General features: G+C 41.7%; 1 protein-coding gene across 3 annotated transcripts in view; it reads right to left on the reverse strand.

The window, feature by feature from the left end:
• Positions 1-6,003: 6,003 nt before the first annotated feature.
• Positions 6,004-21,948, reverse strand: part of st6galnac3 (ST6 (alpha-N-acetyl-neuraminyl-2,3-beta-galactosyl-1,3)-N-acetylgalactosaminide alpha-2,6-sialyltransferase 3) — a gene marked incomplete at its 3' end in the record, with an annotated part of 60,410 nt that continues 44,465 nt past the window's right edge. For 2 of the 3 annotated variants that reach the window (XM_084056435.1, XM_084056434.1), the window contains exons 4-5: positions 13,402-13,509; positions 6,004-11,398 (exon numbers count right to left, since the gene is read on the reverse strand). In XM_084056435.1, coding sequence (XP_083912561.1) covers positions 11,209-11,398; positions 13,402-13,509 — 298 coding nt within the window. Of the gene's footprint in view, positions 11,399-13,397; positions 13,510-21,948 lie in introns of those variants that run through there. The other variant, XM_084056436.1, reaches the window with a different exon arrangement.

The following is a 21,948-nucleotide window of genomic DNA, read 5'->3' on the forward strand; positions in this document are numbered from 1 at the left end:
TGAGTTTCAGATTTAACGTCGAAGAAAAGTTCACAGTCAATGAAAATCATGTTGACTTCACAACACGTGTCTGTAAGTTCAATGCTTCTCATCATTCTTAGAATGTTGGAGGCAATCCTTTTCTGATTGTGAGCACTAGGGTGCCAGTTGCCTATGGGCAAACCAACCAACTAATGAACAAAAAATCCATAGCCATAGACAAAAGGTATAAGGAAAGTGTGCAACAGCCAAATTAGAGGCCGAATGCGCAAAGCACGCTAAAAGCAGCAAGCAGAGCGAGAGACCAGGACCACTGGCCCTCACAGACTTTGAAGACCTGCACACAGTAACAGGTTGCTCATAAGCAAAGCACTCAACCTCAACTATTGGAACTGTTCACTAGTTTGTTTGTTTGTTTTTTTGTTGTTATTTGTTTGTTTACTTGATTGATTGATCGATTGATTGATTGATTGATTGATTTATTGATTAAATTCTTTATTAGACTGGAATGCAAACAGCACGGGGTACACTCATAAATTTGGGCTAAAAGGATAACACAAAAAAGTCCTCGGGACTTGTTTCCATTGTGGCCCTATGTATGTATCAACCTAGCATAAAAAAATAACACCAAAATACAATATCATCAACAAATATAAAACACAGAGTAGAAAAGGGGGGGGGTGTAGGCAGTGAATGCCATCACCTTTTTCTATGGGAGAAGTGAGATTTACCTCCCCTTTAGCCTCCTGAAAGATGGATTTTCGGGCCTGTTTTGAAGGAAGCCAGTGATCCACATTTTTTAAGGGATGGTGTCAGGGCATTCCACACTTTGGTGCAGTTAACAGTCAAAGTTTGTCTCCAAATGAAGTACAGCAGTCCTGAGAAAGAGCATACATGCTCAGTAAAGTCCCGAGGTTGTTCTGTACATTTGATGAGTTGATTATGAGTATATAATTAACAATGCATAAGGCAGTCTGCATAAACTCCCAAAAAGGGCGCTTGAGCGCTCATTGTTTAATTTCATACTTTGTCATACACTATGTTTCCCCTTGGAGGAAGATTACATTTATCAGGATCATAGTTGACAGTGCAGTCAATCACTTCTGTCTCCCATCACTCAAAATAAAGCTTCATCAGCATACAAAAACGTGTAGCTGATGGTATATTCAAATATACTTTGAATATAGTGATTGATTGAGCTGAAGTAAAGTGAGGCTTTTCGGAGATAAGAATTCTTAAAGAGTTTCATCTACCATGAGGCTCAGCAGAAGATTTTAAATGCTGAAAGGTTGATACAGGTACATCAAGCCTAATAGGAGTGGGAGATATCATAAACAACTACATTAACTCTGATATCTTATGATAAATTAAGCTGCCTCGAATGTGTTAGATGAAAAAATAATAATTTCTGTATGTTATGAAGACTAAACTCAGAAAATACCAGGGACTACAACTAAAGCCTTCAAATGAGTAACTGTTTGCGTACTTAAGCTTACTTTGTTGTTGCTACCGTATATGCATTGACTGATCAGGGCTGAATGCTTTCCATTGCCTAACATAATGCAATTTATTCTTTGGAATCTCATTTCTGGCAGGCTCGATATGCTTAGAAAAAACTACGTATATAGGAGGATGAGGAACTAGTTGATGAGGCGGGCATAATCAATAAAAACATGAGGCAATTAGTGTAACACTCATATTTCTTCAGGGAGGCGGATGTGGCGATCAAAGTAAAGTCTACTCACACACCAGACTTTAATGAGACACCATCATAGCTTCTGAGGGGATGCTGTATTATGTACGTAGATGAAAAGATCCTTTACAAACTCAATAGGAGATGAAAAAGACAAACCAAGCACAATTTCTTCCTTGTACTTTCTAATGATGCAGATAATTAAAAGGAGGTAGTAGACGGAAAAGTGAAATTAGACTTCACTGATCGCCCTGGCGACAAGAACTCCTCACATCAGCTTCCTCCACTCATCTCTGCACCTCCTGCCAAGAACTATCAAGGGTCAGCATTTCTGGAGCATCCAGCCTCTGCGAAACTGCTGAAGTACCCCAATTAATAAGCACTGGCAACATATGCACACAATGTGCCAAAGTGGACAGGACAGATTCAAAAGGCATGTCATCAAAGCTCATTTCATCCACAGTTTTCATAAATCATGCCAAGGAAGCATTATACATTTGGAGGATGAACATTAAAGGAAAATGAACATGAACAAACTCCCAATACTCTATACACAGTGGGATATCTCATCTGTGTTTAAAAGAAGGTAAGGGTGTGCTTTCATTTCATTTGTAGAATTACGCCTTTACGCCTACTTTATATGACAGATATAATAATAGTAGTGGATAGCTTTAACTATAATAATATTCACTTTAAATTATTACAAAACGAAAATGTGTATTCTAATAACGTTTCAGTATCACCACCATGAATCTATTTCTCAGGAAAATAATGTTATTCTTGAATCTGAACATTTTGTCATATGGTCTATGGAGGACATGTTGAATTATGAGAAATACATGCCATCTCAGCATGTTTTCATATTTGAATAAAATATATTTTTTTATACACATTTCACCATTAAATGTCAGGCTCTGTCACAGACAAATGTGTTAGTTTCCTAATTAATTTTCCTAATGAATTTCTTTGATACAAATGTAATTTCCTCATTCATCACATGTCCCTGATTATATCTAACATGGTTTTATAATTCCTATAAGAAATATAATCAGTTCAATCATATTTTGAGTGGGTGGTAAGCACAAAATAATCACCAGGCACTAATATAGTTGTGTAAAAAACAACCTTTACATACGGTATATATTTTTACAAAAACATAATGCTGGATATAAAAACCCAACTTTATCTACTCCGTTCAACAGATGAATTCATCATTAGTTTCTCAAATGATACATTTTATATCATAATATGGTCTGCCACAGCTATGGTGCCTCCTATGGTGCTTACCTGTCACCTCTATGGTGCGTCCTATGGTGCTTCCTGTCTTTTATGGTGTGTCCTATGGTGCCTCCTATGGTGCTTCCCTGTCTTCTATGGCGCTTCCTATGGTGCTTACCTGTCTTCTATGGTGTGTCCCATGGTGCTTCTGTCAGGCGCACATGGAAGGACTCAGTGGAAGGACTCAGTCAAAATATTCCAAGGCAGGCATGGGGCAGGCAAGAATAAACAGTGGGAAGCGGGGGTCGATATCCAGGGGGGGGGGGCAGTCAACGAGGGCGGAGGTACAGGCAGGGACTGGGCAAAAAACGAGGTCTAGGGGACAAAGTAGAGATCAGTAAACAGCAAAACTTGGCTTAGAAACTAGGGTCTAGTACAATGCTTGACAGCTTGCAAACAAGACAATCTGGCAATGGGCTGCAGAGAGGCTGGGCCTTAAATACTGTGGGCATGATTGGAGGTGAGTGTATGCAGGTGGTCACACTGATCCAGACACACCCACACCCACTTCTAGGTCAGACTGTGACAGTTTCCTTGTCTTTTACGGGCTTCCTATGGTGCTTCCCTGTCTTCTACGGTGCTTACCTGTCTTCCATGGTGCTTCCTAGGAAGCACCATGGAAGACAGGTAAGCACCGTAGAAGACAGGGAAGCACCATAGGAAGTGCCATAGAAGACAGTAAGCACCATATGCTTACTGTCTTCTATGGCACTTCCTATGGTGCTTCCCTGTCTTCTACGGTGCTTCCTATGGTGCTTACCTGTCTTCTATGATGCTTCCTATCATTTGTGGTGCTTCCCTGTCTTCTATGGCGCTTCCTATGGTGCTTCCCTGTCTTCTATGGTGCTTCCTATGGTGCTTCCTTGTCTTCTATGGTGCTTCACTTCCTATTATTTATAACCATGCACCATATTCAGCACAAAAAAGGTTTGAAACACTGGGCTAAAACATGTTAAAATGTTAAGATTGCACACAAGACACGGTTCAGGTTCAAGTGTTTATTAAAAACAAATTTGAGTTTCAGAATACAAAATTATTTTAATGCAAATGGGCTGGATTTGTACAGATCACCGCCAAAGGGTTAGAACATTTTTGAGGTACAAGGAAGCAGCACACATTTAGCCAACTACAAGCATAAAATGAGCACACATAAGAAAATGCATTTCTTTACAGTAAACCACAGCAAATAATGTAAACTTACGAGTGGCACAACAGAAGCATTTGCTCAGTTACTGCGAGTAAGTTTGGGGGAGGGGGGGGGGGGACTTTTATGGATAATTTATCCTCTCTGTGGCTTTATAAAAACAGAATCTGCAGAGCAAGATGAATCACACACCAAGAGACCACCTTCAAAACAGGCCCATTTTTCAGAAGCTTTAATGCATCGCGTCTGCTTTGGGACAATTCACATCGTGCTACTTTCTTTCCTTTTGTATTTTTCTTTTTCTTTTTCTGCAGATAGATAAAGCAGAGACGGCGATAATGTAGGGAAGGCACAGGAGGAAATAAGCTTAATTTACATTTCATATATACAATAGTATAGGCTATAGTGTAGGAGTACTGGAGGAAGGCCCGACGGGGTTTCATACCCAGGCCAACAGGGCTGTGGCTGTGGAGCATTATGAACTATCACACCATCAATGGGCATACATTGTTTCAACTAGTCATTTCTTTTGATAACAAGCGTTATGTACTGTACTGTACAGTGTACCGTGGCACTTTGTGTTAGTGCTAAAAAGTACCTACCACAAATGTGCTTTCTTTCAAACTAAACACAGATACACGTACATGTTCAAAGTGACAAAATAGGTGTTGGACACAACTCATCTGTACACTACACATCATTCCTCAAGACAATACTTCTGTCATTTGAAACTGTGCAGTCCCAAGTCTGAGCATAATGCTACATATCGTTGCTGTCGGGCAGAAACCATATTTCAACTTTTAAATGTTTTTTTTCCTCAATAAATGTATGTCCTACTTTGTCATACAAGAGTGTTGCAAAACGTTGCAAAATTTCAGTATGTTTAAAAAATATGAAAGTGAGGAGTGGTTAAGTGTGTCTGTGGGTTTCAAAAATATTGAACCAATGAAAGGTATTAAATAAACTATGACTAAATAACTACATTGGATCCATTGGAACAGAGATTCTGAAAAGTAATCTTCAAACTGTCCACCCGACAGTGATGATATGGTAGCACCATCTGTCCCTGGAAAGCACAAAATATTACTTCAACGTCAAAACATTTTATAGCAACACCAAAACTACAAGGTTGCAAAGCCCCGTTGACTATGTGTGGAACAGGACAGTTTGCCAGCAGTGAAATAAATGAACAAAAAGTTGTTAAAACAAACAAACAAAAAGTTAAATATCGAGTGAAGGCAGAATCTAATTGAGGTCTTACTCCAGCCAATGATTGTTTTCTCCCAGGTAAGACAATTTACTCAAATGTCCCCCCCTTAGCCATTATAGCTCCATTAGTTCTATATTGTTCTAAGCTTGTGGAGATTACAAAATTTACAAAAAATGACACACATTGCAAGCAAGTATTGACTTTGAAGCCACGCCTGCAGCTACTCAGTTATTAGCTAATACATCAGCTTGTGTCATTTGACTGTCTATGACATTCATATGCATGATTAAAGAGCTTGGTTATTCGATACGACTCTTACTCTGCGGTCGATAGAATAATTGTATGTGGTACAGGCCTGTTGGGATGTCTGATATAGGCTGTTTGTTTTCCAATGTGTGCACAGTGCTATTGTATGTACAGCACTGGCTGGGCAGTGCAGTTGGTCCCTTGTCAGGTCTCTTTGTTATTAAAGATGATATACTACAACCCCCCTACCCATAAGGGGAAATCATTTTGATAGGTGGTCAACTCAGGTAGACAACATCTCCAACAAACAATTAATTTAGCTGAGAGAAAGGGGTAAATATTACCATCAGTCAGGTCCACTTTTCTTTACAGTCTTTTATTTGCCTCTGCTGCCTTGCTGGCCCTCCACCCCACCTTACCCCACCCCCGCCACCAAGGGAACTGCATGGCAGTTAGTAAGTAGTGTTTCTAAATGAGAGTGAAGTGTTATACAATTAAAATAAACAATGGCCAGCGTCATCTATTGAGTGGTGGAGCTGAAAATGTGATCCCAACAATGAAATGTCCAAATGAGACGAGCTCAGCCTGCCAAACCCATCTTAAATTTTCATCTTGATGCTTTATTCATTACTATGCCAGAGAGCCCATGAACTGTGATTGCATTACTGTTTCATAGTCCTGTTTCTATGCAGGAGGGGGAAGGGGTCCATAAAAAGCTCCTTTAAGCCACCCTTACACGTCAGAAAAAACACTTCCCAGAATTCTCTAAGCTCAGCGTATTTCGACTCCATCACTGATGTATAAAAAAAATCTCATGTGATTTCCAATTTGAGAGGCTTGGCTGTACACCTTATAATACGAACACAGCTGAACAATTCTCTTCTGCTTTTGGGAACACTCCTTGCTCTGCATTTCAGATGGCGCTAAATCACCTAATCAGGTGAAGGCATTGTCATTTTCTTATTTCTTTCCCCATACAGAATACACAAAAAACACAGAGAAAAAAAAAGGGGGGGGAAATACAATCCATTTTAAGGATTGAGTCACAGAAATAAAAACAAACACAAAACAGCAAATAACAAAATTACATTATATTACATTAATTACAATATTTTTACAGAAATGTACATTTGAGAATAACAATTTAAACCATGCAGTAAAAAAAAGCTGCAGTGATCCATGCAGCATATTGAGGATCTTATTTTGCCACAGGTGTACATTTCCATCAAAAACACCCTTCCATTGTCCATATGGCAACCTTCAATTCATGTTACATTCTATATACCTTAACAATGTGTAAGGTTACTCAAGAATTACCCATCGACAAAACATGCAGCACAAGGACACTTGACGCCAAAAATGATAGTGCGGCTTCGCCGTGACAAAGACTTGAGACTCTTAGACGTCAATCTTTTTTACAGCACAAGAGAGCACTTGATTTGCTCAACAAAATGGCAAACAATAACTGCAACACATACAGGAGTGGATGGGTGATGCGCTACATAGTACGAACCGTGGGGATTTCAACAGGGAGTAAGACTCAGTGACACAGTTCTTTTTTCAAGATGAACTATCACCTCTAGAATGGACGGTAATTACCTCTATTGATCACAGTAGGAAATTGTGCTGAAATTATGAGATTACCTTAATGGTGCAGGATATTGAAATTCACAGCTTGGTTCTGCTGGCCTCCACACCCACACATCTTCATCAGAATTTATGGAGCTCTGTCTTGGAGCAGAAAGCAGAGCCTCACATTTTTTTGTTTGACAGTTCTGTTCCACAAGCTGTCCAGAAGACGCACCAGTAGGGCTGGGCGATATGACTCCAAATTAATATCACAATTATTTCAAACTTTTGCGTCGATTACGATTAATAAACGATTATAATTTGTTTTGAATAGTGAAAATAACAGATCTACAAGCTCACACAATGCGACGAGTTTGAGATCGGGTTTGTAGATCGGCTGAGTTGAGTTATTAGATTAGCTATTTTCACAATTTTTCAACACAACCATTGTAAAACAAAGTGCAGTATAATACATTTTCCGCGTCGATTCGTTGATATAAGAAATGAAAAACAAAATAAAAACAAGAAAACCTGCTACTTGATTATTTTGATTAATCTACATGAGCAAGATTAGGGCGATTATTGGTTCGTAATGTCGGTTTCGATTTTCTGTTAATTGCCCAGCCCTACTTCACCAGCACAAGCGCTGCTACTTGTTTCTTTCATTTGGATATTACACTATATATACAGTACTGTATACAGCACAGTAGATCTGGAGATAAGACAAGCTGTTTCATTTGTGATATTTTAAACCATTAAAACGAAATGACAAGAAAGTGGTGTAGAACAAGACGCATAAAACCCAGTTAGACCCTCCAAAAAATAATGCTACACAGCAAAATCCGGAGTGTTAAAAATGGGCGTTGTCTTTTTTTATATACACTCAGAGTTAAATTTAACACAGTGGATTTTGCAGTGAGGGGACTGCAGTGCTCATACTGTAGGTTCAAGCCATGTATCAGTTCAAGGGTTTGATTTTGAGCTCAAATTCTTTGTATACAATGGGTCACAAACAACTGGTTTTGAAAAACACTTAATCTAGATCAGTTATTCTCAACCGTTTTAATTTCAAGGCCAACCGGGTTGAAATGCATTAGGCCACAGACCTTCATGTGATATTTATATATTTTTTAAATCTGGGACACCAATTTACACTGTAAAATCATCAGTATTCATTTAACTAAGATTTTAACTTCCAGTTTGATATGCATTAGATACAGTACGGACCTCCATTTGATACATTTTGTTCGTTTGTTTGCTTTTATCTCTGCGACCCCGATCTACACTGTAAAATCCTCAGTGTTACTTTAACTGTAACCAAATAGACCTTTACGGGTCTGTTACATTTGTAAGCTCTCTGGGTTACAAACCCATAAGGGTCCATCTGGTTCCTAACTATCAATCTTTTACCTGGGGCAACCCCTGGAACCCTGTGAAGGTCCCCTGGGGGTCCCCGGACCCCACGTTGAGAACCGGTGATCTAGATGATTGAACCAAACATGGAATTGGGCACCAAAAGAATGAAAACAGAGCTGCCAGATGACGACACAATCACAGGCTATAGAAATGCTTAAAGATGTACAGTACATTGATCATATAAAACATGATATATCAACATACAGTATAGCTTTAGCGTCTGTACTGTAAGCAAACAAGAACTAAATCCTTTTTAAAGTACTTTTTCTCATGTCATGGACCAGAAAACTGATATGCATTTGGCCACAGAACCCCATCTGAAAATATTTTGTGCCAGGGACCCCCATACTAGATTTGTGTTGTTAGAATGTTTCTAAAAATATTATCATTATTAGATTTTAAAAATCAAGTTATATATTTTTTCCGTGCCGATCTACAGTACAAGCTCACAGCGTGTTTGCATCGGGACGCGTTGTGAGCTTGTAGATCGGCTATTTTCAATTAGTCAATGTATAGGGTTAAAGTGGTTAAACAGATTTGATGCTACATTAACTCATTTTGCTGGGGACCCCCTCACAGACCCCTGGGGGTCCCCGAACCCCACTTTGAGAACCACTGTTCTAACCCATTCAATCCAGGAAAGCATCTGTGTCATTTTAGATTTCTTTGGCTATTCAAAAATAGAAGATATACAGTACAAGCTCATTGCGCGGCAGCGCTACGAGCTTGTAGATCTGCTATTTTTGGGAAAAAATCGTGAAAATGTGTGCACATCTTTGAGTATATATTATATTTTTAACTGAAATCTTTGCTTCTGGGGGTCCCTGGAACAACATATTTTGAGATTGAAATTGTTGCTGTCTCCTATTGAATAGGACACAGCAACAATGTCATCATGTGTTGGTTGCTGAGGAGTAAGCATACAGTAGAGTACGAAGCCTGAGTGAAAATTCAGACTCAGTATTACAGTGCTGTGGGGCCCGTTGCATCAGGCTGCTTAAATTAGAACCCCTCAGAACCAGTCCACCGTTTCTCCACTCTGGGCCCTGACCAAGAGACTAATCACAGCCCTGGGAGGGAAGCTGTGGCCACGCAGTCAGCCCAGTCTGCAGCCCTCCGTCAACGCTACAATATTGGCTGCCATCCAACGCGGTTCAGCACCTCATCGATTATTTTTTCAGAGCCGCAGTCTTCAAAGGGCTGCATTTAAAGGTAATAGCATGAACTATGAGGACACGCTTGTCATGTCTGAAGAGAAATAGGAAGATATGTACGCATCCAGCAGACACCGCATGTGTTACAGTATGACACAGTGATATTCGACACACAGAGGCATACAAGTGGATGAGAAAATGAGCCAGAGAGAGCGAGGGAGAAAACCGACTCACGAATATACACAGTCTATACACAATGAGCGGTTGACTGTATCGCAGGCACAAATGATAATAGCACACATTAACTTCAAACGGTTTTACTGCACACATTAAAATTTCCCTCTCGCCACGGGGTCATAAGTGACTCAACTCTGTCCGTGAGGACAGAATATTTAATTGCACATTGCTTTATGTGCTGTGATGCTCACATTGTCAAAGAATGGCACATGATAAGAGCGTCAATAATTCTCTCTCTCTCTCTCTCTCTCTCTCTCTCTATGTCTCTCTCTCTGTGCTTTAGAATAAATTACCAACCAGATACACAGGACATCCAGCCAATGGTGGAACATATCAACAATACTGTAACTCAAATTCACAGCATTAAATGAAAATAATATAATTATAATCTAAAGAAACAAAAAAGGAAACATCAGATTGTATTACATTGAATGCACAAATATAGTGTAGCAAAAAATAAAAAATAAAGAGAAGATAATATATAGAAATAAAAATGGCAAAAAGTGCCCTTGACTGGGAAACCCCTTTGAATCCGGACTCGGACTGACCTCGGACTGAAATCTGAAATCGAATCTGACAGAGCATCTGCCTTCAGTCATCCCTCCAGTTGAAAATGAACCAAAGGATACTTATTATGCACTGAATAGAGTCTGACAGGAGGATACGCAGACAGAGGAATGCGTAGCAGAGCCAGTCCACCACCACTGCCAACGTGACTATCCCCACAGTTTGGCTGAAGTTTCCTCTAACAAAAGTTTGTTCTTTTTGAGTTCTTTTTGATCTACTGTGCTTGCAGACGTGTGTGTGGAGGCTTTGGAGGTCACTTTAAGTTGGAGGACGGCTGTTGTTTTCTTTATGTTTTTTTCTGCACTTCTGTGGTCTGCATTACAACCATCTTCTGCTTGACTTATGGTGCAGCAGATTGTTCGAGGTGTTTCATCTGCTCCCCCTTTCACAGTAAAACAGAGTGCCTTATATATTCTTGAATTCAGCAGAGGAGGCTAAAATGTTCAACAATCTATAGGTTCCTCATGATCGTCCTCACCGAGTGGTCATAAACAAAACTCTGGATTGCATGTGCATCGAGGACAACAATCAACCAGCCGGGACTAGCAATGCGCAACTGAACAATTCTATGCATTATACCGTAGATATGTCTTGGGACTTGTGAGGATATGAACATTAGCGTGTAAGCTATAAGGAAGATGTGCTTCATGTCTTTACATGAGATTGCCTCGTCCCTGGATAGCAAAGTGCCAGTGCCAACCTGTTCCAGCCAAGGTCATGACAGCTGCCAGGACGGATTGAAGAACTTGATGGCATGTGTCTTGGCCCATTTGGCAAAGACCGCCTTTTCTGTGATGAAGCGGTGGCCACCGTAGGGGGCGCTCTCATGAAGCGTGTACTCAGCACACTCATCCCGGCTGCCTGCCTCGTAGTAGTGATATGGCACCTTTCTGTAACCACCCGTCCTGATCAGGAGCGAGAGAGAGTGGAAGAGAGAGGGAAAGAGAGACTGATGAAGTGAATTGAAAATGTGCATCTTAGTTGACAATTAGTTGTGTTGTCTCCTGCACACAGATTTTCCCCTGGGAGTATGGTAGAACTACAATCTAAGTTACAATGGCAGTGTTACATGCCTTACCTAAGGGAAAGTCTGAGTCTGAGGTAGTTGTTGAGAGAGTGGAGTGTTTCTCATTCACATTCTCAGCCCATAATTTCCCCACTGGTTCTGAAATCAAAAGAGGGGAACCGCAGGGCCTCTTCTTCTCCGACGACTGGAGTACCATCGCCCCACACTGGTCGTGTGAGAGAGAGGCTTACCTGTGGAATCTATGGCCCTTTTTCGAGCGTGTGAGAGGGAATGATATGGGGCAGAACCGTAAACCCGCTCCACTGCAGACACTAATAACAAGTGACAGCTTTACAAGAGGAGGACTTGTGTAACAACTTTTATTAGAGGATTGAACAAACTAGGAGAGAGGAAGAAACGGCAATCATAATACCCAGCCGGCGTGTCCACCACGGCGAATGCACGCACAAAGACAGTGGCCGGCTGCCAGTTTAACGCATGGCCCCTGCAGCAGCGGGGCATCTCTCGGTACCTGTCCTCTTGTCTGTGTGTCACACAGTGGCACGCACCCATATCACCGCTAACAAATGCATTCAATTTCACCACCTCTGCGGTGCCTGTTGAATCTCGATTACTGCACAAAGTGACCTAAATTGTGACTGCGGCCTTAGAGCATGAAAGGGCAAAGAGATGACCTTCCTGCCATGCAGGCGCAGCCCCAAAAGTGTGCTCTCCGCCACCTTCTGTAAACCGTCTACTCCGAAACGTGATATGATGTTGTCTCTCACTAGACCAAAGTCAATGAGTGAGTAAAAGAAACAGAGCTAGCGAGAGAGAGCGTGTCTTCAATATTGAATATATAAATCTCCAACGCCACTATGCTGTTATTAGTACCGGTAACACTCATCCTTATGATCTCAAGCTGTTTTTTTAAAACCTCTCTCTCTTCATCACTCCATAATATGTAAAGTATTTGATTCAGAGTGTGGGTGGGTGTAGAGAACTAGAGGTGGAATTGTGAGAGTAGGGGAAGCGACGGCGCGAAGGGAAGCGAGGCGGCTTCGATTATGGATACCTAATATGAATGAGCAACCATGCCCTGAGCAACAACATCTTGTTTGTCACCCTCCCACTGCCTCACAGCCAGACAGTAATCACACACCCTAGAGTCAATGAGAAGATTCCAGCGCCAAAATACAAATAAACCTTTAAAGGGTAGAGAAAGGGGGGTCCTGAGGTCCAGCTCCCCAGCATGCGAGGCACAGGCTGCTCTGGCAACCTGCTGGCCATTCTACACAGCGAAATGTAATGGTATTTGCAGCACAGGAGTCCCAATATGGATTTCTGCGTCGAAATACAGCCATTAAATTCAAACTGTGGCAATGAAAATGTATTCAAACTGCAGTGGGAGATGGGCACGGGAGGGCGTGGTCATCTGTTGTGCAGTGCATGTGAATTGACTTTTCTACGTTTTGCAGGGGAGGGATATATATTTCATTGCCCTATGGGTGCTGTCGGGTGGAAACCTTGTATGTCCAAAAACAAAATTGTAAAAAAAAATGTTCAAAAAAATGTTCAAACGATCCAATGTAGTTATTATTTAGTCACAAGCTCTTCTTAATACTTTCACTGGTTACATTTTTATGAAGCCCTCAGCTAGAATTAATAACTTTGAGTTTCACTTTCAAAAGTTTTCAAAAATAGCAGATCTACAAGCTCGCCATGTGTCGCATCGCAGTGCTTTGTGAGCCTGCAGATCAGCTATCTTTTGTACTTTTGTGCGACAGAGTTGCATGACGAAGTAGGGCATTAATTTATGGGGGGAAAAAACCTACGTTGAAATATGGAGATACAAGGTTTCTGACCGACAGCAACGTTATTCTACTGTAGTTGGTGTCTTACTTGCAGTAGGTGTCATTGATCATGCCGTAGATGTGGATCTCCTTGCACATGTCCATGGCTAAGATGAGTGTGAACCAGCCGGTGCTGAGGTAGGAGCCCGATTGGATCCTAAAAGTAAAACAAGATGAAGACAGATTTTATTGTATGTGTTAGGGCTGGGCAATCAACCAAAAATATATTAAAAAAACGATATTTGGAACTGACTTAATCTTGCGTATGTAGGTTAATCAAATAGTGTAGGCCTTTTCTTTTACTGCATACATCAACGAATCGGCACAAACACATTTTATAGATTCATAAATCTCATAAATCATTGTAAAATCCTTACACTGCAGTGTAAAATGTAAAATATTTTCTTTTAATAATTGTTCATTAATCGTAATCAAGGCAAAAGTTTGAAATAATCGTGATATTGATTTGAAGTTATATCGCCCAACCCTGGTATGTATGCATTTGCATTGAAAAATGTGGTGCACCCTACTTTTTGACATTTTCTAACTAGCTCTCTTATATCTTTATCTCATACTGTTCTATTAGACACAATTGTTCTTAGATACAATAAAATGTATTAATACATCACTCCATACAATAGATCTCTTTACCGTTCAAGTTCATTACTGTCTTTTCAAGGGTCTTAGGTCTTACTCTAGTGACAGGGTGTCTTAAGTACCAGTGTCTGTTACGTTTGTCTGTGCAAAGCCAAGGACCTCAATGGAAATAACTCTTTGACGCTATTGTGTTTTTTTAATCCTTGACGTGTTATTTCAGTGAAAAGCACGTATTTCATGTACTTCCAATTAAATCAAATCAAATCAGGGCTCTTGAACTATGTACTCCTTACCTTGATTACTTGTAAAGTAAGCAATCTCATAGTGTAAGTGTATTGTGCTGTTGCACTCAGGTTTGAAGCAGCTCTATTGAATACCTAAGTTGCATATAAAGTACAATATGAGCCCATAGTCTGTTTTAATTTTCCAGAAGAGTGACATGAATTAATAATGCCTAAAAATGCAGTATCTCTTTATTTTAAGTACAGAGCGTTGTGTATATAATAACTATATCAACATAGAAAGTAGAGGTTGTATGCCCTTTGGTGAGGCAAAGCATTTGTACTCTGATATTACTGTTGTTCAACTGCAAAAAAACACTTCTCACATGGTTTTTATGTTTGAGAGATGCAATTAACTGTGATCTAGAACTAGAACTGCAAAGGTCATGAATAATTTTGGGGGAAATGTCATTGTTAATTGCACACATGTAAGTGTAGCACACTAGTGTATTCATAACCATGTACCCATACCAACTCATACCCACAAATACGGACGCGCTGGCACACACACACACGCACACACACACGCACACGCACATGAAAACAACAACTGGATAGCTTCCCCAGGCTAAATGTACAAATAATTGTGTGAGGGGGCGTCCGGGTGGAGCAGGGGTAAAGTTCCTGTCCACCAGTGCAGGGAATAGAGGTTTAAATCCTTCATGGTGCCTCCAGCTTGGCCGGGCGCTCCAACCGAACCCAATTGGAGGCGTGTTTGTATGTGGGTGGGAAGTCGTTGTAAGTTGTACTACCGACTCCTACAGGTTGTTTGGGGTGTCTGTTCAGCCCGCATATGGAACCGGGAAGGATAGTATGTTCCTCTAAACTGGTCTTTGCAAGCCTAAAAGTATTTTTCTGTCAACAATCAAGAGTAAAACACAAATAAAAGGTTAGAATAGGCTATATTTTGATATGCTAACATTTTGCATTTCTCAATGTGCCATTCTGCATAATGTGCTGTGGATAAAGTTAATGTAGGCTATGTTGTGGGTTGACAGGAGTAATGTAGTCCTAAATTACATGATTGGTTTGTTGACTAGGGTAATGTACTATCGGCTGGTTGACTGGAGGTCATGTAAACCTGCTGGTTAGATGATGAGGTCATAGGCCTACTGGTTGAATGGCTGGCTAGTAGTATGCCGTGTTGTTATTTGTGTTAGATTGAAAGAACTACTTGGTGGCGGACAAATCAGTTGTCCCCCATCAATGATGCATATTTACCACTTCCGCCATAATCTCTCTGTGTTTATAGGAATAAACACAGAAGCACCCGGGAGGAAGTGGACTAAGAAAGGGGAGGAGCCAAACCGAGTTCCTGTTTCTACACAAAAAGGAGGTGGTGCGGAGGCAAAAACAAAGCGGAAAAAAATCTCTTTTTCCTTTTTTTACCAAATGGGTTCCCAGTTTGCTTCCGCCAATAGACTGTAAGTTCATAGTTTATTTCTCGCCGTAACTGTTTTCACAAACATATTTTCGTGTACAGTTTAAGTGGAATAGGAAAAAAAGTATGACCAGGCAACCACATTTTTGTTTTCCTGCTACAATACTTCTAGGTTATAAGGGGTCGGTCACCCCAGTGTGATGAACGAACAACAAACAAACAAACAAACCATAAAACTGTCAAGTTTTGTCACCATAAATGAGAGAAAACAATTGGCTTGAATTGAAGAAGCACCAAGGGGGCTAACTAGGGAGTTATTCAGACTGGGCCCTAAGCTACAGTATGTTTTCTTCGGTTCAGCCCACTTAGCCAGCCCAGTGCACAATCGTATACATACACTGGGGTTGTAGGGTGAAACCACATAAAAGGCCATTTGTAGTAATAAGGGAGTTGAGTAGCATATATAGGACATGGCATATTTTGATATGCTGTCAACACATCACTGTTACTGTGTATTATTCATTAGCCATTTGCCACTCTAGCAGTCAGACTGCATGCATACTTATGCGGCGCGCATAAACACAGACACAAAGACAATGTAAGAGACCCTTACATTCATGCACACTCAAGATACAAACAAAACACACACACACACACACACACACACACACACACACACATAAATTCTTTATTTATGTCCACATAAATACAAGATCTAAAGGACACAAATACTGGCAGTGCAATTTGACATTGTGGGTTACTCCGTTACATACGTGCCACACACACACACACACACACACACACACACACACACACACACACACACACACACACACACACACACACACACACACACACACACACACACACACACACACACACACACACACACACACACACACACACACACACACACACGCCACATCTCAGCTGATTGCCAAATATCCCCTTGCAGAAAATCTTGTTGGAATAATTAGGATCTGCTGACCTGAAACTTTTCATTAGATTTTAAATCGGATGTCTGGAATTGGAGAGAAGGATTGACAGATTCAAGGTCGAGAACATACTACGTGTTTACCTCTGATTATTATCCTACTGTTGGTCAACTACGCAGAGCTGGGATTGAACTGTGTGGGGCCAATTCAAACAAAAGTTTGAATGGCATGTAGCAGCTTTGGCAGACTTTTTTTTTGTTTGTTTGTTGTTGCAATAATCTTTTCCCAATTAAAAGTTATGCCAATTCCCAGTTCCCCCTTGTACCGTAGTCCCTCATCACCTTGTCATGGTCCAATGTTCAATGTCAAAAACACAATTAAATCGTTAATCGCTATTATTTATCCAACAATTAATCGTCAAATGTAAAAATGTTATGATTGTGACAACCCTAGGCCTAGACACAGTGAGAGGTTTCAGTGATAGGACATAATGCTTGCAGAGGTACACGCTATTCCTCTCGGTTACGCACCACGCTGTACATGTGCCCCAAGCAACCTGTAGCAGCCGCCCATATCTGGCTTCCCTCTAGCGAACAAGGCCAATAGTGTTCGCTGGAGCGCAGAGGATTCAAGTCTCTGCAGTGGTGGACAGTAAGCACAACCTGGATGTCCTGGCAGATTTACTTGTTTGACTGCAAACCCTCAGAGCCCGCGGACAGAGATAATGTGATTTGCTTGTTTTGTTAGAGAGAAAGCACTAAACACAATGCTTTGGTTGTGCTGTATCTAAGCAAACAAACAAACATGGTGTGAGGCCTGTCTCAATGTTGCATTGCTATTTCGCTGAATCATTTTGGATGTGCTCTTGCACAGGCTTGTTGAAAAACGGAACATAATAAACTATGTTTTGAGTATAGTTTGAACCTGGACACCAGAATAAAAAATATAAAAACTGGCTTCAAATAAACTCAGCAAAAGCCATATTTCTTTCTCTGTCTCTCCCACTCTCCTAATCTGCAAAAGCCTGAATGGAACTTTAAGGACCCATTTAGTCCGTTCATTAAATGAACACAGAGGATTTTACTCTGTACATGAACCTAAGACAATTGAAGCAAAGGGATTGAGACTGACATGCTAGAACGTCATGGTGCTGCTGCCACACTGCATTGGAATGAAGTCTGACACTTTGAACTGGGCCCCTATAAGTAAATAACCCTCAAAGTCTGACGGAGCTGGAGCTTGTTGTTCATTACCTGCTGAGTGGTGAAGGTGTTGGGGCGCAGGGCAGAGAACTGCCCACCTGCTAGTTAAAGCCTGCTCTTCCCTGTTCAGCCGCATTATTCCAAAGGATGCTTTATGATGGGCTGTGCACTCGCCCCAAACAAGAGATGACATCTGTCAAGAGCACTTAGCGGTATAGAGCTCTTCATTCCACTGTGAGAAGTATTCCTGTACTACTTACAGTAGCTACGGGATCAACTCAGCAGCCCTGTTGGAAACTTCAGACATAATTTCACAAAAATGAAACTGCTCTGAGACTCGCTTTGGCGCCATTCAGGCCAATATTCCACGGCAGAGCATCTGGTGTTATCAGATACAGCTGGGGGCGTAATGCTAACGTTACAGGCTCAATACCGAACTCGGTTTCGAGTTGATGAACCAGAAGCGCAGTAAACTAATCAGGGGAGTGTAGGAACTTTCACTATTTCAGCGAGGTCAGCACTTGCTGAGTTTGTGGCCCGACGGAGCGCATTCATCCTCTGTTTCAGGGCCAAATAGGAGGCAGCGTTCCACTAGGCCAAACAAAGCCTGTCACCTTCTACGAAGAGGATGGACATTTTATCAACCCGCCTGCCTACCTCTCTCTCTCTCTCTAACACTCACTCGTCCTTTTCCCTTTCTCTCCCTCCTTCCATCCCTTCCTCTTTCTGCTACCTTTCCTTACAGTACTCCTTTTCTATGTCTTTCTATTAACCTTCCTCCCATTTCTCTTTCTCTCTCTAGTTCTCCATCGTTCTCAATTTGTCTTCCGTTTCTTCTCTCCAGCCTCCAAGATGGGTAATCCTACGTTTATCTCACTTCAGCCCATCTTTTTCTCTCTCTCTCTACTCTTCTGCCTAAAAGAAATTGCCACTCATGTGGAGTCCCTGTGGTATATAATGGTCGGCTAGCAGAGGCACCATATAGCCATCTTGGGGAAGCACAATGCCTTTTTAATGACGTTTTCTCTACCAGACTGCTTTAAAAGGCATGCATCGATCCACATGCTGTTCTCTCTCTCTCATTTCTCGTTCCCTACCTGCACCCTGACCTTACCCTCCCATGTGACCTTTCTGTCCTTTCTCTATATCATGCTCTCTCTTTCCTACTAGGGCGCATTGGTTTGTTTTCTGACGCAAATGGCTGTAACACTTCTTAATTGATTGGCTCATACTATAACGAGCAACAAGATAAGTTCCTGCATTTGCCCATGGGCAGGTTCTGCAGAGAGAAAGACCAGGGGGGGGGGGGGGGGGGGAGTAGGGCAGGAAAAAAAGGTTCTCTTTGCCTCTGAAAGAGCAGCAAAGCCCCCGAGACAAAACAATGACAAAACGTGAGAATAGAACCGTGGGACAAATAAGGGAGGTCCTTTATTGTAGTTTTTGTAGCTTTTTTTCACATACCACAGAGCACAGCAATTAATTTGAACAATGGGGATAAGCAATGTCGGCTGGCTGAACCGTTTCTTTAAAGTCTACCGGAGGCGGTAAGATGTGGCTTTTGTCGAGTGACCTTACGAGAGAAGTGCAATTTGCTTACCTTCTGTTTACTTTCAAGTGGTCTATCTGTGCAATGCTGTTAATAAAAGAGGCAGGCAATGTTATTTATTATTTATTTTGTGAAGATGAGACACAACTCTTCATCTTTAATTTCCGTTTGTTTCGATCGTGTCGGGTCAGCAGGAAGTCCTCTGGTGATTATTTTTTATGTCACACACTCTATCTCTGTCGCTTTCTCTCTCCAATGATGCTCTACCCATCCCCCTCTCCTGCTCACTCTCAATTCATGCCTCTTCTCTCTGTCTTCCTCTCTCTCTCTGACTCTTTTCAGCTCACATTAGACCGCTCCAGTCCCATTCAGAGTATTTCTCTTTTTTTGTACATACTCTCTAGCCACCATTTTGCCCCCTGTCCCCCCGATGATGACCCCTTGGCCTTCACCCATTATATTTTCCTCACCCTAGGTTATGACCCTATCTCTCTCTCTGTCTCTGTCTCTGTCTCTGTCTCTGTCTGTGTCTCTCTCTCTCTCTCTCTCTCTCTCTCTCTCTCTCTCTCTCTCTCTCTCTCTCTCTCTCTCTCTCTCTCTCTCTCTCTCTCTCTCTCTCTCTCTCTCTCTCTCTCTCTCTCTCTCTCTCTCTCTCTCTCTCTCTCTCTCTCTCTCTCTCTCTCTCTCTCTCTCTCTCTCTCTCTCTCTCTCTCTCTCTCTACAGCAAATCATTCACTTGCCCTTTCCTGTCTGCTTTATCATTCTCTCCTCTACTGACCCTCTCTCTCATCTGTCTGCTCACATGCAACTCATCTATCCCTGTCTACCATCTCTCTCTCTCTCTCTTTCCCTACTTCTATCTCTGCCTCTCTTCCACTCGATGCATCTCGATCTCACTGCAACCTTCTCTCTGCTCTGACCCTGTGTTCCCGTACTTCCTGTCTCCACACCAGAGTTAATGGCCTTGTTGTCCACTTACAGGTTATGTCATTGGCTCTGGACTCCCTGTGTGCCTTCCATCCTAGTCAGACCGCTAAACAGTTTGTGACATTGTGCTGACTTTTCGTGCAGATCCTCTTTTTTTGCGGTGGAGGCTACCCGCTAAATGGGGCAATCCATGGGTGTAGCACAGTAAGCGTCTTGTCATTGCTGCCAAACTGTGTTTTGTTCTACTGACTAGTACCATAATGCCGTAAAAAAAACTCTGTTTCATTGTGCCTCTGTGAGACTAATGGATTGAGGAGATGGGTTGGGTTATATTAACCCTTGTGTAATGACGAATAGAAGAGGCCAAGGTACAGCAGACTAAATAATGTTTGAATTAATTGCCTAGTTTCACAATTACATAATTGTGATACATAAAATCATGATTTTTCAATTATTCTCGATTACTTAGCCCTACTGCCAGCGAGGTGCTCAGTGTTGTTTTTCCTGACGCAGTCCTGACCATTTTTTAAGCAGTTGCGTCTATAGCGACAATTTCAGTGTGATTGCTGCTCGCCTATCCACATAATATAAATGTATTGTAGTACTTCCAGGAATTTAATGTATGTCTGTCTGTCTGGCTATGGGCATATTTTGTCAACACAAATGCATGCTGCATGATGCATCTTGGATCACAACCATGCAAGATGCAGTCACAAAACTATTACAAGTGTGTAGTTGAGATCACAATGAAGGCAGAGTTTGAAGATGGGTGTGGTCCGAGCAAGGGTGTCAGATGTAGGGGAGTAGGAGGTAGGGAAGGGGCCATTCGCCCTCCCGCTTTACTGGAAACAATGTCACCCCTGTGAAAGAGCCTATCTCTCATGTCTGTCCCGTAGGGGTCTGTGTTGTTAGCGTTAGCCATGCTACTGACACTCCGCATGTGTAGAACATCCATCAACCTGACGTGGTATTTATATGTCGTCGCTTGCCAGTTGCCTTGTGCTGAAAATAGTAGTGAGCTTGTACTGTAGATTGTCTATTTCCGGCACACAACACCATCATACAACATAAATTAGCATAAAAACAAAACAGCATAAATTAGGCATAACTCTCACCACACTCACAGACCTGACAGGGGTCATTAGTTCCCTTGTTGCATCTTAGAAAAGAAAAAAAAGAAAAAAGAAAACGCAAACGAGGAAAACATCCAAATGCCCAGATGACCAGATGGCGCTAAACGGTCACAGCCAAAAGAACATATTTCTTTCCACTCCTCCCTCCTTCCTCTCCACCTCCTGAGTGATCCCCATCCGTATGCCGGCCCCTTCCTCTGCCGGCACAGAGCCCTGCAACAAGGAGCCCCCTACACTGATTCCTGGCACCGAGCACTTTAATAATTCTCTCAGTGGTGGTAAAGAGAAATCTAATGCTTTTGAGCCCCCCCCACACACACATACACACCCCCAGCAGTTTTCTCTCATTAGTTTGGTAGCAGCCTGGTGGAGTGAGCTCCCCTCAGAATCAGCATCAGAACATCAGAGCATCAGAATATACAGCACACACAAAAAAAGTCACATTCTAATCCCTTTTTTCTTTTAGAGATTCAGAAGAGTATCTGAAGATGGCACACACGCACGCATGAATGCACGCATGCACAAACAAACGCATGAACACACACACGCACACACACACGCCCACCCACCCACCCACGCACGCACACACACCAC

Source organism: Gymnoscopelus microlampas (genome assembly GCF_963454915.1).
Source record: "Gymnoscopelus microlampas genome assembly, chromosome: 5".
NCBI lineage: Eukaryota > Metazoa > Chordata > Actinopteri > Myctophiformes > Myctophidae > Gymnoscopelus > Gymnoscopelus microlampas.